This window comes from Vombatus ursinus, unplaced genomic scaffold, assembly GCF_900497805.2.
Source record: "Vombatus ursinus unplaced genomic scaffold, bare-nosed wombat genome assembly UNPS02014811.1, whole genome shotgun sequence".
Classification (NCBI taxonomy): domain Eukaryota; kingdom Metazoa; phylum Chordata; class Mammalia; order Diprotodontia; family Vombatidae; genus Vombatus; species Vombatus ursinus.
In genome coordinates, this window is record NW_020954589.1 from 20669124 (window position 1) to 20691520 (window position 22397).

Sequence of the window (22397 nt, forward strand, 5' to 3'; positions counted from 1 at the left end):
TAGAACTGTCCAAAAGTGAAATGGGGGCAGCCAGGTGGTGCCATAGTGCATAGAGCACTGGACCTGGAGTCAGGAAGACCTGAGTTCAAATCTGGCCTCAGATATTTACTAACTATGTGACCCTGGGCAAGTCACTTAACCTTGTTGGCTTCAGTTTCCTCATCTATGAAATGAGCTGGAGAAGGAAATGGAAAACTTTGAGTAGGGTCACAAAAAATCAGACACAACTGAAATGACTGAACAGCAAAAAAAGTGAAATGGGCTGCCTCCTGCAGGAGGTCATGGGCGGATTCCCCTTCACTGGAGGTCTTCAAACTTGGTTCTGTGGAAAGAGCAATGAATTTGGAATCAGAGGATCTGAGTTCAAATTCTGACTCTGCAACTTCCTACATTTGTGGTCTTGAAGAAGTTAATTAATATCGGAGTTTCTTTCTTAGTCTGAAGAGTGAAAGGGATTGGCCTAAAGGGCTTTTTAGGTCTTTGAATTTTAATGGATGACCCTGTAATCCTGCTACCACTTGTCAAAGAAGTCAAAGAGAGATTTGTTTAGGGATGGGTTCCACTAGATGACCTTGGGGGTTCCTTTTGAATCTTGTAGTCTTGCACTCTGCAAATATCTCTTGAAGATAATTGTGGTGGTAATTGTGGGTGGTGTTCTCCATGTCCACTTTTGCCAGAGGAGATGTTGACCTAGGTCCCTTTTGTTATCTCCCCCTCCCCCCCTTCCCACCTCTCAGAATGCTGTCCGACACAACCTGAGCCTACACAAGTGCTTTGTGCGAGTAGAGAACGTCAAGGGCGCCGTGTGGACAGTGGATGAGCATGAGTACCAAAAGCGGAGACCACCAAAGATGACAGGGTACGTGTGCTCAGCCCTCTGGGTCGTATGGGCCCCAGCCTTCTGGGCCAGCAAAAAGATCTGCTCAGTTCATGTATTTATGTGACTAGGCGTGTACATATGTACTGTTGGCCACTTATCTTCCCCACACCCTCTGCCAGCACACACGACCATCATCGCCATTGCAAGGACCAATATGTCACCCATCTATCCTAGCCTTGGCTCCATTTGAATCAAGTGTTGGGAATTTATGGATGGATGGATGGATGGATGAATGGATGGATGAGTTGAAATCAGAAGGGAAGGACTGAGAAATGGTCTACATGGAGTCTGGAAGTAATGAAGGGACAGGGTAGATGAGGAGAATTGCCCTGGTCATGACATTCCTATTCCCCCAGCCAAGATAGAGAAATAAAGGAGGGAGGGGAGAACCATGAAGAGAAACATAGAGGTACAGGATGAGGGCTAAAGATACACACATATATGCATCCCATGTACAGCCTCTATTCTGTATCTAAGTGGACATATATATACCTTGTTAGACACCCATACTGTGTATGTATATGTGGGTATATAAATATAAATGTGTACATATGTATATGCATGTATATATCGGGGAGTCAGGGAGAGAGCAAGAGAGAACAAGAACAGTTTTCAAGGTGTGTTGAGGGGGTTGGGAAGAACTGTTTTATCCCAATTTCCCTCCTCTCCAGATGTCTAGTCACCTGTCTCATAGGGATTCTCTAGTTTCCCAGGGCTGGGGCAAACACCAGAGTCTCCCCTTTGGGTCAGAGTATTTTGAAGAGAGAGCATGTGTTGGATGTGAGTGGGACAGCCAGTTGTCTCCACGGTCATGTTCTTCCACCCAAGTTTCCTTCAACTCATCCAACCCCCCTCGTTCGTTCACTCATTCATTCGTTCATTGTTTATCTTTTGTTCTCGAAGAGGACCATGGCATCAGGAAGGAGATATCATGACTTGCAAGTGAATTGGATTTAAGTGAGGCAGGGCTGTGCAAAGTCACCAGCCTCACTCTCTCCTTCTGAGCCATCTGGGTCCAATGGCAAGACATAAATCAGGATGACTGGAGATAGTCCAGGATGCAGTGGGAGACATTGGCCTTTTTAAGCTAAGGTCTTTCCTGGATCTCAATTTGACTGAGGCAACACCCATTCAATGATTAAGGCTAGGTAAGAAATGAGGCAAGGAATGACCTCTTTTACCTCATCACCCTAACTAGTGAATGACAACTGTCCCACCAGGGCCAGGATCTGGGCTGGGAAGAGTTTGTCCCTCCTGTCTCACGATGCACACCCCAGGAAAGTGATAGGCTTTTAAATTTCTCCCTCCCTCTTCCCCCCAAGGAGTCCAACTCTGGTGAAGAACATGATCTCGGGCCTCAGTTATGGAGCACTTAATGCCAGCTATCAGGTGACTTATTGTTGTCCCCCAGTGGGGTCCCACTCACCCTTCTTTCCCTCTCCCCTGCCTTGCTTCCTCAGTACCAGTTCCTTCCAAAAGCCCTCAATCACCCTTTATCAAACACCTGTCCTCTCCTATTCCAAAGAGCACCAGGGTAGCTGAGGGCCAAGAAAGGCTTATTTCCTTTTTTGAGGGACCTCTCTCCACGTTGGCTGAGACCCCCCAACTCCCTTTCCCCCTCTATCTCCTCCTTCCCACACAGCCTCCAGTTCTTTCCAATTCTTGTGTATGGAGCTGGGGGAGGGGGACAGGAGGGAAGATTGGCCCTGATTGCCTCTCCCCTCCAGTACAGGTGAGACCCTCCTCCCTTGTCTCCCTTCTCACTATCCCCAGTTCAGGAGAGGCCTTCTATCTCCCAGGCATCTGGAGCCCCTTGCCCCATGGGCTCCCTTCTGTCCTGGATGGGATGTGAGCTGAACCTGGGAGGGTAGAAGGTGGGAGGCCAGGGCTCAAGTGGGATGGGGCCAAAGAGAACAGCAGGCCAGGGGGTCCGGCATAACAGTCTCTTTGTATGAGAGCTAGGAGGGTGAGAGGAGTTAATGGATAAACAAGTGAGCCCGGACAGACAGATAGGAGGTTCCCCAGCTGGTGTGATGGGGGAGGGTGAGAAGAATATCTGCCACGGCCTTCATGTAAAGTATTCCTTTTAAAATATTTGCCCATCCCTCTTTTGTCTTGTATCCCTCTCTAGGCTGCCCTGGCCGAGAGCAGCTTCCCCCTCCTCAACAGCCCAGGCATGCTGAACCCAGGCTCTACCAGCAGCCTCCTGCACCTCGGACATGAGGATGTGAGCAGTACTGTAGAGCCCCTCACCAGCAATGGCAGCATCAGCCCCCCACGCCTCTCCCCACCCCAATACAGGTGAGATCACTCTCTGCCCCCTCTGTCCAATGCCATAACCCCCCCAAATTAGGAATAATAATAACAATAGCTAGCGTTTATATGGTGCTTTAAGGTTTCCAGAGTGCCCAGGGTCACACAGCTAAATAAATGTCTAAGCTAGAACTCATTTCTCAAGTCCAAGGCCAGCAGTCCATCCACTGTGCAATGTGTCTGCCTCAGCCATTCCAGGGGAAACCACCCTCTGCTGCCATGAGAGATGACATACCCACACCCCCACTTCACCTAGAGCAAGTCAGAGCCTCCCTCCTCCCCCCTTCCCTTCCTACCCCCACCCAAGTACAAGGGAGATTTCCCCCTGGTGCCAGTTCAGGAAAGTCTGCCTTCCCTCTTCCCCCAGGTCAGGTGAAATTCTCCCTTTCTCCTCTCTTTCTTCAGTACAATGAAGACATTGCTATCCCTGCTCATCTTTCCTCCCCTAGGATGGGGGCAGATGAAGAGAAGCATGCACACATACACATATCTACATATACAAACTTAACAAACACACACAGATAGCACATGTTTGCAAACATGCCCACATGTATCTCACACACACACACACACATGCATACACACACACACACACACACACACACGCGCGCGCGCGCACTTCCTTGGGCGGCATAAAATTGTATCTCCACAGATCCTTCTCTGGTGAGATGGGTGGAGTTCTGAGGGTCTGGGTACCCGGGGAGTGTGGGAGACTGGGTCCTCGTCAGGCCCCAGTGGGGCAGCAGTGCTGTGGTCTGTAGAGCCGGGGTGAGGGGTTGAGTGTAATGTGGGGAGTCAGGGAAGAGGTCTTTCTTCCTGCCTGGGGCTTGTATCCATCTACCCAACCATCCATCCATCCATCCCTTCTTCTCACTGCCGCAGTCACCAGGTGCAGGTGAAGGAAGAGCCAGCTGAAGCGGAGGAGGACAGTCGGCCTGGGCCCGCCCTGGGCCCCGCCAACCCCAGCACCGGGGCTCCCCCGGAAGACAGGGACCCAGAAGAGGATCTGCCTGGGGAGGAACTGTCGTAAGGGCCTCTGGGGGAGGGGCAGGCAGGGGAGGAAGGGGGTGAACACTCCCCCCTTCCCCTCCCCAGGCTCTCACCTTCCCCTCCACTCCACGCCCCCTTCTGCCCCCACCTCGAGGCCCTTCCGGGACAGCAGATTGGGGTGAGGCTTCTGTGCCATCCCACCTGTGACTGACGGACTCTGCCTGGCAGAGATGGCCCCCTTCCCCCTCCATTGACCAACGGCTGGTGGTCTAGAACTGGTGGAAGAGCCAGGAGAGTGTGGACCTCCAGTACCTGACTTCAGTCTGTGTCCAAGCACCTCCCTCCCTCTCCCCGACCCCCTGACTTCTGCCCTCCAGTCCATCCTCTCACCATGACCACCACCAGCAGGACTCTCCCCGCCACCTTTGCTTTCTGCCCCCTTCAACACTGAGACCCGCAGGCGGGGCTGACAAACCCCCATTCCCACCAAGGCAGCATTTGTCCCCTCCTTCCCCGCCCCGACCTTGACCTTGTACCCTCTTCTCTAACAAGCCCAGGACAAGGCAACCTTGTCAAAGGATTTAGAGCTAGAAGGGGCCAGAGAGATGATTTAGTTTCACCCCCTCATTTGGCAGATGAGGAAACTGAGGCCCAAGAAAAGGGAAGTGACTTGCTTAAAGCCACACAGACAGTAAGCAGCAAAGTCAGGATTTGAACCCAGGTCTTCTGATTCCAAGTCCGGTCCACTTTCTCCTCCCCGGTACTATACAAGGCATCCTTCTTCCATACTGTGAATGATCAACACCGGCCACCAGCCTCATGGGGAAAGGGGAGCCTAGAGCGTCTCAGACTCTACCCCCACCCCCCAGACAAACCAGTTCTCCCTTCCCTGTGTATCCAGCAGCCTCAGGTTGCACACGGGTGAAACCAGCTGGGGCTCTGGAACTGAAAGCAGCTTCAAGAAGGGGACTATTGATGGAAATCCCCTGCGTGAGGATCAGGCCTCCCCAAGGGGGGCAGGATGCTGTCTCGCTCACACCTTCCTGTGTCTTTGCTGTAATTGTTGAGCTCTGACTCTTGCCATCTCAAGTCAAACAGGGGCTGAGGGCCCCATCTCCACTGTAACCCCCCTTGTACCCTGCCCTCTTATGAAGAGCGGGCAGTATTGAGGGTCTAGAAGGAGAGATATGGGGACGAGGAGTGGGGTTGGGAATAGATTATTTGCCCTCGAGGAGAAGGGGGAAGAGGGAAAATGTCCCTAAGACTTTGGTATTCACCCATGGAACTGAAGGTTGGTTCCACACTTGTGGAGGGGGAAAATTCTCTGGCATCCACTAGGTGTCCCCGTGGAGCTCGCTGCTGCAGCTGGTCGGCTGAGGGAGGAAGTGTGCGCCTCAGCCTCCCGTGGCGTTAGAAGAGGCTTGTGTATGTGGGGCGGGGTCTGGGGAGGGCGGGGGAGCAGGCTAGTTGCCAAGGCCAGAGGAATGGGTTACCTCTTCCAAAGCTCTCCCTCCTAATCCTTCCCCCGCCCCCTGCCCCCCTCCATTTCACAGCCCCTCTCAATTCCCTCTCCTCTTCTTTCCCCATTTAAACAGATGACCAAAGACCTTTCTTATGCCAGAAGCAGAAACCAAAACTTTTTGTTTGCTTTTTTTCCTTTGTCACCCCTTGCCCTCCATTCCTGATCTGACATTCTGCCCTCACCCCCATGACTCCCTCACCCCCCAGTCTAGATGCTGGAGGGAGGGGGGTCCCCTCCACTTAAGTTATTGTTTTAAACCAAAGTTGACAGTGTCTGTTGGTGGCCATGGCTTTCTTCCACACCCCAGTCTTCAGCTGCCCACAGAAGGGGCCTGGGGACAGGCTTCCCTGCACACCTCACTTCTACTCTCGTTCCCTCCTCATCACTCTGTTCCTAGGCTGTCCTTCCTCTTCCCCTCTCACTGGGGACTTGGGATCTGAGGGGAAGGGAGGGCTCAAGTGCGATGAACTCCCTTTGGCCCCCTGGGGCAACGGTGGCTGTCTCCAAGGGCCTCTAGAGGGAAGGGCCAGTTATAGGTTGCTGTTCTTGCTTCCCCCTCTACCCTCCACCTCCAGTCAGTATTGTGTCCCAGCCAGCCAGCCATTCCTCTTGATCACCCTCTAGTGCCCACCCCAGGCTGGTCCCTGGTGTGCCCATCATCATACTCCTACCACTGCTAGGGCTGGAGACACAAAGGTGGAGGGCTGTATTCTGAGGGTTTACTGGGGAGAGAGCTGAAGCAGGTAAAGGGGCAACCAGATGTCATTCCTTCCCCCCACTATGGGGGATTCCAACTTCAGGTGAAGGGCAAGGCTGCTATGTCTGACACCCACCCTGCCCCTAGACTAGTCCCTCTGATAGGGACAGGACCAGGAAGGGGTTGGAGAGGGACTTGATGGTCTATTGCCTAGAAAAGACCCAGTCACCACACACAGACTGTGATCCTCACAAGTCCTCAGTAGGATTTGGGTGGCAGAAGGTCCCTGGTGCCTGTTAACCATGATCCTCATCCCAGTTTGTTCCTTGCCCTCTGACTTGTGCAGAAATATTAAATGCCCTCTGCTCTTAGGCCCTCAGTGTGTGTCACCTAGTGGGGGGAGGGGATGTATGATGGGGTAAGTCAGAAGAATCTGAGCATGGAACACAAAGCATGGGAGTGGGCATTTCCATAGGAGTGGATGAGTGTGTATGTATTTCTGTGTATGTATGTATGTGAGTCCATATGACCACACTCAGCCATGTATGAATGAGCAGGGATGTCGATGTGCATCCACGGGTTCCTAAAACCAATATGTGTGTCCAGGTACCTTTGTACGTCTGATTCAAAGCGTCATTCACAATGGAACAAAAGGACCTATTGGTTGGGAAGGTAGGCTTCCGGATTGGACTGCCAATCTAGTTTCCCACTTTAGCTTCTTTTTCTTTTCCCTTCCTACCAAGCTAGGTCTGGGGACAGCTTCCCCATAAAGTGGCCTATTAAGTGGGAGAAGCCAGAGTATTGGATAATAACAGTATTCTAATAGCCTTAGGTTCTGCTCAGGCTATCATTCTCCTCTACCCATCCCCCCACCAGCCCCAGCTCTCCTTCTCTGGGCTCTGGCCTGGCTCCTCACTGTCACTTCTATCTGCTGTTCTCTCAGCTTCTTAGTATACTTCTGGGTCTTCTCTCACCCCCAACAAGAGCTGAGGACACACACACACACACACACACACACACACACACACACACAAACACACACACATATCAGGTGCATCCTCCCTCATGCCCTACCTTCCCAGACAGATGAGGTACGGCCCCTTGCTGCCTTCCATCTCAGCTCCAGGTTCCTATTCCTTCCCCATATCTCTCCCTAAACCCCTCATTTTTTATACTTCAAAGTTTCCCAAAAGCTTTGTCTCTAACTCTTCCCCTCTTTTTTGCTTCTTTCCTAAATCAACCCCCCCACCCCTATACCACACCACCCCATGTTTTTACACAGGTTTGGAACCCAAGTTTTTTGTTGTTGTTTTTCCCAGGCTGATGTGCCTGGGAGTGAGACAGGGAGGTGGGGAGAGGTAAGCAGTTTCCGGGATCTGTTTACTTCTTGGACTAGCCCTTACAGTCACCCTGACCATCAGATCAAAGATCCCTTCCTTCCTTCCTTGATGGAAAACAGATCTTTTACAAGGGAAAGTAATTCTGAAGACTTGAGTCTGAACCATTGGGCCAGCAAATCCACATCCTTATTGGTGGTGTGCGTGTGTATGTGTGTGTGCATGCACAATGTGCTAATGTATGTATGTATATACGCCACTGTAAGGTTATGTATATGGGCACATGCTTACAGACTTGAATGTGTGTGTGAGTGTGACTGTGTGAGTTTGTCTCATGCAAAGCGACTATACTAGCTGGTCTAGCTGATAGCCAGGATGGGGTGTAGAGTCAATGGATGCCAAGGTGAGTGCTACTGGCCTCCCAACAAAGAAGGGATGGGGGGGACAGGAGGGACCCTAAAAATGCTTTAACCAAAGTCCTTCCCTGACCAGTTTTGCACTCTCTCTGGCTCCACAACTCCACCCATTCCTTACAAATCATGAGTTCTCTGCTTCCACTCCTCTCCCTAACATCACCCCCAAGATGGGGACCCGATAGATGGAAGGAAGCCTGCCTGTTTACTTCTCATACCATCTGTCTGCTATATACCTTCCTCTGAGATTTAGTCACAGGACCCCAAGTCTCAACTTTCAAACTTCTTTTTCACCACCCACAACCACCATCAGAGTCTTTCAGATACCCCAACACTTTTGGGGCCAGGGAGCTCCTAGACCAGGGTCCTTCAGGCATAGGGCTGAGGGAGGATGGGCCTGAGGAGGGGGAGGGTTGGCCTTCACTGGGGGGGAAGTACAGTACTAGGACTCAGCTCCCTTACCATAGCCAATCTCAAATGTTTAACACCACAGACTAAAGAAGAGTGGGGAAGAGGAGTGGGCCCTGAGGATTCCAACTCCTTAATGTGTCATCTCTTTTCTGTGGTCTCATTCCTTCTTTATTTCTGGCCTGGTTTCTGTCTTGTCTCCTTCCTTGCCCCTCCCCCTACTCCCTTTTTCTCTGCCTTTCTCTGTCTGTGTTATTTGTCTAACCGCCCCCCCCCACCCCGGCCCTTCTGTCTGCTCAGTGTGTGTGTATGTGTATATGTCTCGCTTGATCTTTCTTGGCCCCATATGTGTCGTTCTGTATCTCTCCCACTCCTTTCCTCCATCCTGCTGGACACATGCTCAGAGCTGGGGTCCCTCTCCCTCCCTATCCTCTAGTGGGGGCTACAGAGTGAAAGGGGTCAGGTGGGACAGACAGGGGATTTCATGTTCTCCCCTAGGCCCAGGCCCAGTCCCATCCTGTGCTGTATAAAGGAATAGCATTGCTGTGTATTCGTACTCCGCCTACTCTCCCTCCGCTCCGTGGCGGCAGACAGGCGAACCTTGTACAGTAGAACTAGCTGCATGTAATCTGTATGGACAACAGCATTATATATAATGCAATAAAGTGAATTACCTGCAATGATGCCCCTCCCCCCTTCTTTCCTCCCCACACCTCCAAAAAGCACCTGAGAATCCAGGACGCTTCTTTGGAGGCAAGTTGATCCCTCTCCCTGCCTCTGGTCCAGAACAGCCTTTGCTCCAGCCCATAGGGGTCTGCCCTGTGCTAAAGAACTTCCCAGGGATGAGACTGCTGTGCTCTACTCACCACCCCCACCTGCTCCCATCCAACTTCACTCTCAGAAAAGTCACCCCAATCATCTAACCTCATAAGGATCAGAGATCTATAACAAGAAGAGATCTCAGAGACCACCTAGTCCAACTTCTTCATTTTACAGAAGATGAAAGATCCAAGGAAATTAAATGACTTGCCCATGGCCACCCAGATAGAGTCAGAGGCAAGATAAGAACCCAAATCCCCTAATTCCTGAGTCAGTGTTCTTTCCATCATACCAAGGTGCCTCCACTCCAGACCTTCCAGGCAAAGTTTCAACCCTTACTTCCTTCTGTCCTGTGCTCTGAAAACAGAAGGTAGCCTTTCAGGGATTTGGAAATCCAGTGGAGTTCATGCCCCTGGGATTGACTTAGGAATGGCAAGTAGAAAGCAGAGAGCCCAGAGAAAAGAAGGGAGTACATCTCTGAACCCCATGAAGTTTAGACTCCTAAATTTAATTCCCTTTTTCTGAATTGTCTCTCTCAAGTTCACTTCATCCATCCTTTTCTGCCTCAAAACAAGAAAGGCCATCTTCCAACCAGGACCAATTGGGTTCATCCCGTGCCAAGAGATCCCAAGGAAAGGCTTTTTCATAGCCTCCCACACTTACCCACTCCTGTGCCTCAAACATCTCGGTTACTCATATTTATTTAGTGCTGACTAGTTATAAAATACCTCTCATGCCTAACATCTTTGTATCTTCATAACAACTCTGTGTAGTGGGGAGGGCAAGTATTATTAGTGTTACCATTATTTATACCAGATCTTTATTTAGCTGAAGGAAGTCCTAATGAGGAGACTCCTACCAGCACAGACAGGCTTCTGTCTTCTGTTTTGCAAATTATAGTTTTCTTTTTTTTGACTTTTTTTTTTTGGTAAGGCAATCCAGGTTAAGTGACTTGCCCAAGGTCACACAGCTAGTTAAGTGTTAATTGTCTGAGGCTGGATTTGAACTCAGGTCCTCCTGACTCCAAGGCCACAGCTCTATTTGCTGCACCACCTAGCTGCCCCCAAATTATAGTTTTTGCATGTTATCTGGGACCCCAATAGGTTTAAATTACTTGCCCAGGGTCACAAAACCAGTATATGCCAGATAAGATTCTGAACCTAGTTCTTCCTGATTCTGAGCCCAACTCTTTATCCATGACGCCATGCTGCATTTAGGATTGTTAGTATTCCCATTTTCTAGATAGAGAAACTGAGGGTCAGAGAGATGAAGTGGACAGGGTGATATAGATAGTAAGTAGAAGCACTAGGGCTTGACCTGATCCTCTGGCTCCACGTCTAGTGCTCTGTCCATTCCCTACCTCTCTATGCTTTGGTCAGTGATCAAACCTACTTCCTGGTTGTTTGTATCTCTGAAGTTCTGGGGAACAAGTGAGCGGCTCTGATTTCTGCTTCTCCTGACACCAATGCAACTGTTCTCCCTGGCAGTCCTGGAAGGAATTCCACTGAGTTCTCAAAGGTACTTTTTGTGGGCCCGGCTTCCAGACAGTGGAAGAAGAGGGGAAAAAAAGAAAGATCAGCTCTTCCCTACCTCCCAAAAGGTCCTTCTCTCGTTCAGAAACAGAATCCCACAAACATACACACACATACACACCCTCTCAAAGCCTTCAGCCTTCTGTCGACTTTTCATTGCAGGACTCTAAATGACCAGCAGAGGGTGGTGTTGGACAAAGCAGTCACTGAGCTCTATCCCTTGAACTTGACCTTTGGTGGGAGAAGGGGATGAGGGATCAGGATAGGAAGAAGTAGGTGCAGGGGTGTGTATCTCAGCCCCCCCCCACACACGTAACACACTCTTCACTGCCCTAGGAAGGTCCCAAACTGCAGCCTCTGGATGGGGTAAAAAACAGGTTAAGCCACTTGGTGTTTTGGACAGTGTTTTCAGGACACTCCTCCTTCTCCCCAATTGTCTCTTCAGAAATTGCCCAGATAAAGCATGGGAAAGGAGTGAGGGAGGAGGAGAGAGAAAGAGAGACAGACACAGAGAAACAGAGAGGGAGGGAGGGAGGGAGGGAAACACGGAGAGAGAGGAAGGGAGGGAGGGAAAGGGGGGAAGAAGGAGAGGAGAGAGGAGAGAGAGAGAGAGAGAGAGAGAGAGAAGGGGAAGGGGAGAGAGAGACAAACAGAGAAATATTAATAAATGGGGTGGGTGGGAAGAGTGGGGTTGGGCACCCATGGCTTAATCTCTATTTTTGGTAACTCTCTTTTCCTCAGCTCCCTCCACCAAACCTTTCCTTTCCAGAAACTCCCACTGGGGAAGCTTAGGCACAGAGTTCTACAGAGTTGAGAAGGGGTATCCTGGCCTCCATGTCCACAGCCCCCATCCTTCAATCAACTGAGCCACTGAAGAGAGGGTGGGGGGCAGGGAAGGAGGCTGAAGAAAACCTATAAAAATAATCAAACAGGGGCCATGTATATGAAGAAAGGAGTAAGGAATGAGGAGGACAAAGGAGGCCTTGTCTGGACCTAGAAACACATTAAAGCCAGACACACATAAGCACATCAAATCATGCACAGATACTTCCTAGCCACACACAAATACACACACACACACAGAAGCTTAAATCCAGATTCAGAAACATAGACAGGATACTAAGTACATATATACAGACACAGAAATCATAAACACACATGTACATGTTCACATTAAAAAAACACACATACATGTGTGCACAAAGGCTCTTCCAGCTTGAAGAATCCACGACCTTATGATCCACACAGTAAATAGGCACTTGGGCACCCCCTCCACATGCCCAGACAGACTTCCAAATCATAGTCACCTCCGTCCATGATCACGTATGCACAGCTACACATGTATACACATGAAGTCAGTCACCCAAGCTCACACTCACATCCATGGTCCTCCCTCCTCTTCTGTTCTGCCTCCTGCCAGGAGTGAAAGTTTAGAATAACACAGCCCCTCCCAAGGGACTATGTCATGGTCGAGCCCAGCCTGAAAGGCCTTCTGTGCTCGTCTGGATAGGGGCAGGAGGAGGGGTAATGAGCTGGTCCAGGCCTAGGAGAAGAGGAAAATCAGAGGCACAGAGGTGGGTGAAAGACAGGCATCATGATAATTATGGCTAACATAACTGTTAGCCTTGTGGTTTGCAAATCATTTTACAAATATGGTCTCATTTCATCATCACAACAACCTAGGGAGGGTTATTATTCTCATTTTACAGATGAGGAAACTGAGGCTAAGGGACTTACCCGTGGGCCAAAAAGCTGGCAAGTGTGTGAAGCAGGATTTGTCCTCAGATATTCCTGCTGCTTCAGGAGCTAAAGAGGTCCCTGGTCCTGACATCACCCAAGCCCCAGGCAGTGTGGAACAATGGTCTGTGCTCAGCTCCCAATGCCAGGGATCCCTCCCTGCCCTGTCTGCCTTTGTTTCTCTAAGCTGTTTCTTCTTGTGGAGGAAGAAACAATAAGAGGGATGGAATCAAGTTGGTTAGGGGTTAACCTTTATTCTTGTCTCTCAGAGTCCTTGGGATTGAATACTAAGACCTTGAAGCAATTAATCAATGATCCTTTATTAGTCACCTACTATAATAATAATAATGTGAGGCCATGTGTTATAGAGATAAAAGTAGACTCAGAGTCAGAAAGACCTGGCTTCAGTTCTTGTCTTGACATGTGCTGGTTGTGTGACCCTCCACCAGTCACTTAAATCTCTTAGTGCCCTAGCTTGAGAGCAGGTGGAGATTTTTATTCCTAGATGGAACTTTCCTGTCAGAGTTCCTTATCCAATAAAATAGCAGGTCTGGACATCATCATCATCATCATCATCATCACCATCACCATTATTATTATCATCATCACCATCACCATCACCACCATCACCACCACCATCACCACCATCACCATCACCATCACCACCACCATCACCACCATCACCATCACCATCATCATTAACAACAACAACAACACAGTCCTGCAGTAGGCCCTGTGGAGGTAATATAAGGGAATCCGCCAAAGAACCAGAAGGGAGTCAGAAGGGAGACCCTGTAAGGGGATCCAGTACTTTTGCTTTAGGCACAAGGCATAGGCACAAGGCAGTGTTTTCAGTCGCTTAGTCTTGTGGCTGTGTCCAGACAAGTCATAGATTTAGAGCTGGAAGGGACCTTAGAGATGAACTAGCTCAATCCCCTTGTTTCATAAATGTGGAAATTGAAGCCCTGGGAAAGGAAGCCATTTGTCTAAGCCAAACAAGAAATAAGTTGCAGTGGTAAGATTCGAACTCTGGCTCTCTGTCCTTAGATATAGCATTCTTTTCTCTATTCCACACTGACTGGGGAGAGAGTGGAGACAGGGAGACCCAGTAGGAGGCTGAAGCAATAGTCTGTTTATAAGGTGATGAGGTCCTGGGCTTGGGGTAAGGCAGAAACAGAAAGAATCTGAACTAAGGATTGAGGTCAGTTCAGAGCACTCAGATAAGGGAATATCAGATCGATGACTAACATTTGAAATGAGAATTACCATTTTATTTTGGGGACCACAAAGGAGAATTGAACCACAGAATGCCAGAGTTGGAAAGGACTAAGGTGCGGTAGTCCAATCCATATTGGAAGAATCCCCCCCATAACATGTCTGACAAGTGCTCATCTGGTCTCCGCTTAAAGACCTTCCAAGAGGGGGGAGCCCACTACCACCCCGAAAGGCAGCCAATTCTACTTTGGGGGCAACTCTAATGGAAATTTTTCCTGACATCAATCCTAAATTTTCCTCTTGGCAGCTTACACCCCTGGCTCCTAACTTTGCCCTGTGGAGACAAACAGAACAAATTTAATCCTTCTTCCAGATGCCAGCCCTTCAAATACTGGAAGGCAGTTCTCATGTCTCCCCTGAGTATCTTCTCATCCAGATTAAACATCCCCAGTTCCTTCAACAGATCCTCCATATATGAGGGACTCAAAGCCCTGATTCACCTCTTATTTGCTTTCCTAGCAACATTATTACTAAAATATGACACTCAGAGATGTATACAATAATCCAGATGAGTATTTTCTGGCTGTGCTATCATGCTGCTGACTCCTTTTGAGTTTGCAGTCCACTGGGACCTCCCGATCTTTTCTCAAATATTGGAGGGCTCAACTCAGCCATGCACATTTTAGCTAGATGAAAGTTCTGGCTAGCCCTATACCACCTGGTCTGGGTTGGGTAGTTTCTTTCCTATGTACTTTTAATTAAGGCAGCCCTATTTTTAAATTTAACATGACTCTTTTCCTTGGTGAATATACCTTAGAATATAACCTTATGGTCGGTAGTGTGAAGAGGCAGGAGTGAGAAGGGAAGGAGACAGTGGGATGCACTGATGTGATGAGAGTAGCAGTAAAAGAAGGAAAGGTAACTAGGAATTAGCCACAACAGATCTCCAAACTCAGGAAACTGAGAGGGCTCAGAAACCAAATGTGGTCAGGAGACTCAGTGTCTTAAAATTAACAAAAGGTGAAAGTCCAAGGGTCAAGACCAAGTTTCCTTGGGCCAACTCTGAAGAGGAGCAGATGCCCCCAGGAAGCTGCATCAATTCAGCAAGACCTAAAGCCTAGTATAGGGCAGCTAAGTGGTGCAGTAGATAGAGCACTGGGCTTGGAATCTGGAAGACTCATCTTCATGCGTTCAATTCTGGCCTCACTTACTAGTTGTGTGATCCTGGGCAAGTCACTTAACTGTGTTTGCTACCTCAGTTTCCACATCTGTAAAATGAGCTGGAGAAAGAAATGGCAACTCTATCCAGTATCTTTGCCAAGAAAACCTCAAATGGGGCCACAAAGAGTGGGACACAACTAAAAAACAACTAAACTGAAAGGCCCAGTGCTAGATGCTCCACAGGAAATCATCCTTGTAGAGGATGCTTGAAATTCAGAGACTAACAAAGGGTTGGGATAGGAGAATATGAGGAGGCAGTGGAAACTACAAAGACAAGAGAAATGATGGAAGAACCGGAAGAGTCTGGCATTGCAAAAGTCAAGATCAGAGCGAGAGTCTACTGAAGGAGGAAGTAGTCAATAATATCAAATGTGTTTAGAAGTTGAGGTTCTAATTTCTCTGCTGAGAAAATGGCACTGGATTTGACTATTAGGAAGTTGCTGGTGATTTTCAACAGAGTAATTTCAATAGAATAGTATGAATATATGTGGAAAGGGGAAGATTCCCCCCATCTCAACCTAGTTGATGAAATCACAGAAGGCGCAGGTAATGAGAAGTATACAGATATGTCTATTTCCTGTAACTCTTTTAGAAAATGTCAGGAAGTTCTATATGGTAGAATTAAATTTAAAAAATTAAATTAAAAATGACAAGAGAGTAGGACAAGTAGGACCCCCAAAAAGGACAAGAGATTGTCTTTTGCCTTTCTTTGTATTTCCTGCACTTAGCACAGTGCCTGACACATAGTAGGTACTTAATTAATTTTATTTATTGACGTAGACACAAAAAGTTGAGAGAGAAGGAAACACCTTCAAAGATTATGACCTTTGGCAGCAGAGAAGAGACCAGACTGGCAGACTATAGAGAGAATTAGTCCTGACAGTTTTGAGTCCAAAACCCTGGTACCCCAGATAAGCAACCATCCTGGTAGAGATGCTGCACCCTGGGGTGGGGGGGCGTAGAGGAAGAATACCACAAGAAGAGAAAGGACAGTGGGACCTTGTGGCAGTATAGGTATGAATTGCCTAAGCAATATGTGCTCCTTACACTGTACACCTCACCATCAGAGTACTTGAAGTTTGTTTCCTCTCTTCCCACAGATACTAGTTGTATTTGGTGCTAATTGTGCCCTAGGTTAAGGGGGACTGTTTTGTAGTTATTATTCTTACTATATCATTTTAGCAAATTCCTTTGCTTTGTTCTAAGTGGGTCTGCTGTCTGACTATCAAAGGTAAATGACTTGTGACTAGTAGTCCTAGGATTCGGGACCCACAGAGTACCTGAGGGTAGCCTCCCTCTGGGGGATCTGAACTACTATTGAGAGGTGAGGGAATAACTCACAGAAAGAGCACTATAAGCTGAAGCTGGACTAATTGAGAGTTGAACAGTGATTAACCAGATGGTAAGAAAGAGTTAGTTGGTCAACCGAGATGTAAGTGCTTACTATATACCAGACACGGTGCTAAGCCCTGAGGATACAAAGATAGGTTAAAACACAGTCCCTGATCTCAAGGAACTCATACTCTAATGAGAACATAACATGCAAATAACTTTGGAAATACAAGAGATCACAGTGTAAATGGAAGGTAATTTCATAAAGAAATAAGCAGCATGAGGAAGGGTACCCAAGAGAAGCTTCCTGTAGAAGGTAGGATGTGAGCTGATTCTTTTCCAATCCCATTTGAATATCTCTAATTTGTCCTATATCTAGCTTGTTTATATATAGTTGTTTTCCTATTATTTCTCCCATTAGACTGTGAACTCCTTGAGAGGAGGAACTGTCTTTTGCTTTTCTTTGTATTCCTGGTGCTTGGTACAGAGTAGCCACTTAATAAATGTTTGTTGACTGATTGCCAGGCTTAGAATCTGGAAAACCTGAGTTCAGATCCTACCCCCCAGATACTTACTAGCTATGTGACAGTGTGCAAGTCACTTAACTGCTACTTGTCTCAATTTCCTCATCTATAAAATAGGGATAATAATAATACCTACCCTGAAGGGTTATTGTGATGATCAAATGAGATAATATTTGTAAGGTGCTTAGCACAGTGACTTGTACATAGTAGGCACTTAATAGGTGCTTGTTTCCTTTCTTTCTGATAAACTGTTGATGTGAGGAGAAATCAAGGAATGGCTCCAGCATGTTATTGGACCCTTCCCCCCAATCTCTTGAACTTATGGGAGGACAATAATAAGAGGTATATGGGATAGACAGGCATGGATGGGTTTCAGTTTGCCTCACTGTTGAGCTAACAGTTATAATAATAATGATAGCTAGTATTTATACAGTGCTTGAAGGTTTATAAAAGCACTTTACGTGTGTTTTATCATTTTATACTCACAACAACTCTGAGAAACAGATGCTATTATTATCCCCATTTTAAAGCAGAGGAAATTGAGGTAGAGGTTTAGTGACTTCCTCAGGGTCACACAGCTAGTAAATGTCTAAGGCTAGGTTTGAACTGGCCCAACTGAACCTGAATTTGACTCCAGGCTGAGCTCTCTGCACTGTCCCACCTAGCTACTGGGCTGAAGGAACTGGGCACCTTCTCCACTAAAGAGCCCCTCTCAATTCTGGAATGAGGCATTTGAAAACCGGAAAGAGGGATCAGACCTTTTTTTTTTTTTTAACTCTTTGGCTCTTTTTACCACTTCCCTTCACATACCCAAGGAAAAATTATTTATAGCTGAAGTTAGAAAAGGTATTTAATGTACAATATAAATGAGGTATGGGAAAGGTATTTGTTTTCTCCACACAAAAGAAATGTTTAATACAAAGGGGTCTCACCAGTATGCATTGACATGAAAACTTAAGCAAGTAGCAATATTAATTACTAGTACATTCTGGTGGAGCTGACCAAGAGCAGACACTCCCTAACCCACCAATCAGCTCTGACCAAGGAAATAAGGATCCCCAGTTTCTGGAACTCATGAGGTTGCTTCCAAGGTTTGACATGTCCATGTCAGTATTGCTCTTTGGTCTCCTATGCTCAGGAAAGAAAACACAAGTTGAAAAAGGTAGCCAGTGGCCTAGGTTGAGTTAAGTCCCCCTGTTCCAGTAGCCACTTAAAAGCAGTCAACATTCTATAGGGACTGGGGAAGCTCAAAGGGTAATGGTACATTCAGCTAATGGAAAGACAGAGGGTGGCCAAGGGCAGATGACTTTATTTTTTAAAGATCCACTGAGGAATAGATTAGGTACACAATACACAGTAGTAATCTAGTGTTTGGTAAACCCAAAGATCCAAGCTTTTAGGGCAAGAACTCAATATTTGACAAAAACTCCTAGGAAAACTGGAAAGCAGTTTGGCTGAAATTAGGCATAGACCAACATCCCACAGAGTGTACCAAGATAAGGTCAAAATGGATAAATGGTTTAAACATAAAGGATGATATCATGAGTAAACTAGGGGAGCATGGAGAAATGTACCTGTCAGACCTATGGATAAATGAAGAGTTTGTGACCAAACATGAGATAGAGAGGGTCATGGAAAATAAAATAGATAATTCTGATTACATGAAATTAAAAAGCTTTTGCACAAGGAAAACTAATGCAGTCAATATTAGAAGGAAAACCGGAAACTGGGGGAAATTTTTGTAACAAGCTTCTCTGAGAAAGGTCTCATTTCTTTTTTTTATTATTATTATTTTTAGGCAGTTGAGGTTAAGTGACTTGCCCAGGGTCACACAGCTAGTAAGTGTCAAGTGTTTGGTCTGAGGCTGGATTTGAACTCAAGTCCTCCTGACTCCAGGGCTGGTGCTCTATCCACTGGGTCATCTAGCTGCCCCACCTCATTTCTCAAATATATAGGGAATTTGAATGCTTGTCTCAGTTTCCTTATCCGTAAAGTAGGGATAATAATAACATCTACCCTGAAGGGTTATTATGACCATCAAATGAGATAATATTTGTAAAGTGCTTAGCACAGTGACTGATACATAGGTACTTAATAGGTGCTTGTTTCCTTCCTTTCTAATTCAAATTCATAAAAATAAGAGCCATTATGCAGTTGATAAATGGTCAAAGGATATGAAGAGGCAGTTTTCAGAAGAAGAAATCAAAACTATCAATAGTCACATAAAGTTCTCTAAATCACTATTGATTAGAGACATGCAAATTAAAACAACTCTGAGGTGCCACCTCATACTTTTCAGATTGACTAACATGATAGAAAAGGAAACTGGTAAATGCTGTAGGGTATGTGGAAAAATTGGGACACTAATACACTGTTGTTGGAGTTTCCAATTCAATCATTCTAGAGAATAATTCGAAACTATGCCCCAAAAGCTTTGATCCAGCAATACCACTGCACTAGGTCTGTACCCCAAAGAGATCGAAGAAAAGAGAAAAGGACCTATTTGTACAAAAATATTTATAACAACTCTTTTTGTGGTGGCAAAGAATTGGAAATTGAGGGGATGCCCATCAATTGGGTAAAGACTGAACAAGATATGGTATATGGTTGTGATGGAATACCATTGTGCTGTAAGAAATGACAAGCAATATGGTTTCGGAGAAACCTTTGATGACTTGTATGAACTCATGTAAAGTTAAGTGAGCAGAACCAGGAGAACACGACACAGTAACAGCAATGTTGTAAAGATGATCAATTGTGAAAGATTTGGCTACTCTGAACAATAGAACGATCCAAGACAATTCCAAAGGACCCGTGATAAAAAATGCTATCCACCTCCAGAGAGAGAACTGATGAACTCTGAATGCAAATTGAAGCATATTTTAAACCTTCTTTATTTTTATTGTTTTATTTTGTTTGTGTTTTCTTCTGCAACATGGTCTATATGGAAATATGTTTGGCATGACCTCACGTGCATCATCGAAATCAAAGTGCTCACTTAAAGAGGGGAGAAGGCTAGGAAAGAGGAGGAAAATTGGACCTCAAAGTTTTTTTAAATGGTCACTAAAAATTTTTTTAACATGTAATTAGGAAATATTTAATGAAATAGAAAGAATTTTAAAAATGAAAAGAAAATATTAGAAAAAAAAGATCCACTGAGTCAGTAGCCCTTCCTGCTCAGTAGCCAATGTGGTCATTGCTTTGTCCTCTTTTGATTGCCCAAATCTTTCAAAGCTACATCACAGCCAAGGATTTTCTCATCCCTAAAGAGCCTAAGCCCTGTGTTAGCTGCACATTTGATCTGCCAGAGGCAGGTACATTCTCTTTGAATGCCCTGTTACGTAGAGAGCATCCATATCACTGAAATCACAGATCTGTTTGAGAAAGTCTAAGAAATATGAGCTTCTTCATACCCTGTGCCTCCTCTTTTGTGCTGCTTTAAGACTGTCACTGAAGAAGAAGCAGGGGAGGATGGGATGGGGGAGTGGTGCTATACGAGACTGAAAACCATTTATTATTTTTATCTGCTTCATGGCCGAAGAATTCATCACAAGGCCAGCCTTCTGATGATGAACTTCTGCATTCTTAATTAGGTTGGCCCTTGGGTAAACACAATCTGTCACCCAACTGTACCAAAAGCCCAGCTGATATAGCCTTTGAAAAGAACCTAGGGTCACCTCCACTCCGTGATGAAGTATGGAAAGATGAATTGTGCCATACATTGATTATTGGGGGGGGATTCAGCTTTTTATTTTTTAATGAAGTTTTATTTTCACTAAACTTTGTCTTCTCTCCCTCTCACCTCTCTCCCTGTTGAGAAAGTGAGAAAATAAAACCCTTATTATAAACATGTATAGTCAAGCAAAACAAATTCCCATAGTGGCCATATAAAAAAATATGTCTCAATCTGCACTCTTAGTCCACCTATTAGAAGGTGGGTAGCATATCATAAGTTGTTTGGAATTATGGATGGTCATTATGTTGATTAGAGTTCCTAAAGCTTTCAAAGTTGTTTGTTTTCAAAACACTGTTGCTATTGTATAAATTGTTCTCCTGGCACAGCTTACCTCACCCCATACCAGTTCATACAAGTCTTCCCCAGGCTTCTCTAAAATTATCGCCCTCATCATTTCTTACAGCATAATAATATTCCATCATTTATTTAATAACTTGTTCAGTCATTCCCCACTTCATGAACATCTCAATTCTTTGCCACCAAAAAAGGGATGCCATAAATATTTTTTATACATTTTGTGCATTTTTCTTTTTTCTTTGATCTCTTTGAGGTGTAATACTAGCAGTAAACCATTGTTGGGTCAAAGGGTATGCACAATTTGATAGTTCAGGGAACATAATTCCATATTGCTTTCCAGAATGGCTAGACCATTTCATGATTCCGCCAAGAGTACATTAATGTACCTGTTTTCCCCTCCAGCATTTGTCATTTTCCTTTTTTGTTAATTCTGTCTTCTGGGCTTTTCCCCAAGTTCTCCCCTATGTGTATGTCCCCAGATGATTCCTTAAGGATGGAATTGCCTGAGATCAGAGACTTTATCTCCCTTGGAGAGTTTCCCAAAAGTAGGAACTGTGTCTACCCAATCCTATTGAGAACCTTCTATTGGAAGAGACCCTGACACTCTCACTGACACCCACATCAAACTTGGAGCTCCCTGAGGATAGGGTCTGTATCTTCCCCAAACTGGAGGACCTCTGAGGGGTATCTTCAATAAGATTAGTTTTCCAAAGATACGTACTACATAAGGTCAAGGTGGTACCACAAGCTTATAATCCCTGCTACAAGGGAGAAGTAGGCTGGTGGACATCTGTAGCTTTGGAGTTCTGAGCTAGAGTAGGCTAAGCCAATTGGATGTCCACACTAAGTCTGGCATGAATATGGTGAACCCTTGGTGAGCCTCACCAAGTTGTCTATGGAGTGGATAACTGGCTCAAGTAGGTCATAGTCTCTCAGTTGATCAGAGCAGGACAAGGCCTATAAGTAGTGTTTCTACTTCCAGCCTGGGTAAGAAAGGGAGATTCAGTCTTAAAACAACAACAACAACAACAACAACAACAGCAACACAACTTTCCTTCTTCTGACGTATTCCCCTTTCCCGTCTTCTACCTTTCACTCACACACCCAATACCCAACATGGGTTTTTGAATACAAGGAGTGATTAATATAGAAAGAATATTAATGTAGAAATAATTGACAACCTGAAGGAGTTTCAAGTATAAAAGAGGATTCAGGAGATATACACACACACACACACACACACACACACACACACACACACACACACACCCACCATGAATACACAAGAGTCTCTGCCTACCATGGTAGTCTTGACCTGCTGAGAAAGTAGGTGCTCTACAGCATACTAGGAGGGCTTCCTGGAGAAGGAAATTTTGCCACTTTTTTCATGAGTCAATAAGCATAGCCAAAGAATTCATCACCTA

At 46.1% G+C, this 22397-nt stretch overlaps 1 protein-coding gene across 5 annotated transcripts in view; it reads left to right on the forward strand.

Annotated features, from left to right (window-relative positions):
• LOC114053424 (forkhead box protein P4) overlaps nucleotides 1–6781 on the forward strand; it is a 99165-nt gene extending 92384 nt beyond the window's left edge. For 3 of the 5 annotated variants that reach the window (XM_027876460.1, XM_027876462.1, XM_027876461.1), the window contains exons 14-18: nucleotides 738–859; nucleotides 2203–2269; nucleotides 2523–2612; nucleotides 3012–3181; nucleotides 4076–6781. In XM_027876460.1, coding sequence (XP_027732261.1) covers nucleotides 738–859; nucleotides 2203–2269; nucleotides 2523–2612; nucleotides 3012–3181; nucleotides 4076–4223 — 597 coding nt within the window. In that variant the 3' untranslated portion in view covers nucleotides 4224–6781. The remainder of the gene's footprint in view (nucleotides 1–737; nucleotides 860–2202; nucleotides 2270–2522; nucleotides 2613–3011; nucleotides 3182–4075) is intronic. The other 2 variants (XM_027876463.1, XM_027876464.1) reach the window with 1 other exon arrangement.
• The last annotated feature ends 15616 nt before the right edge of the window (nucleotides 6782–22397 follow it).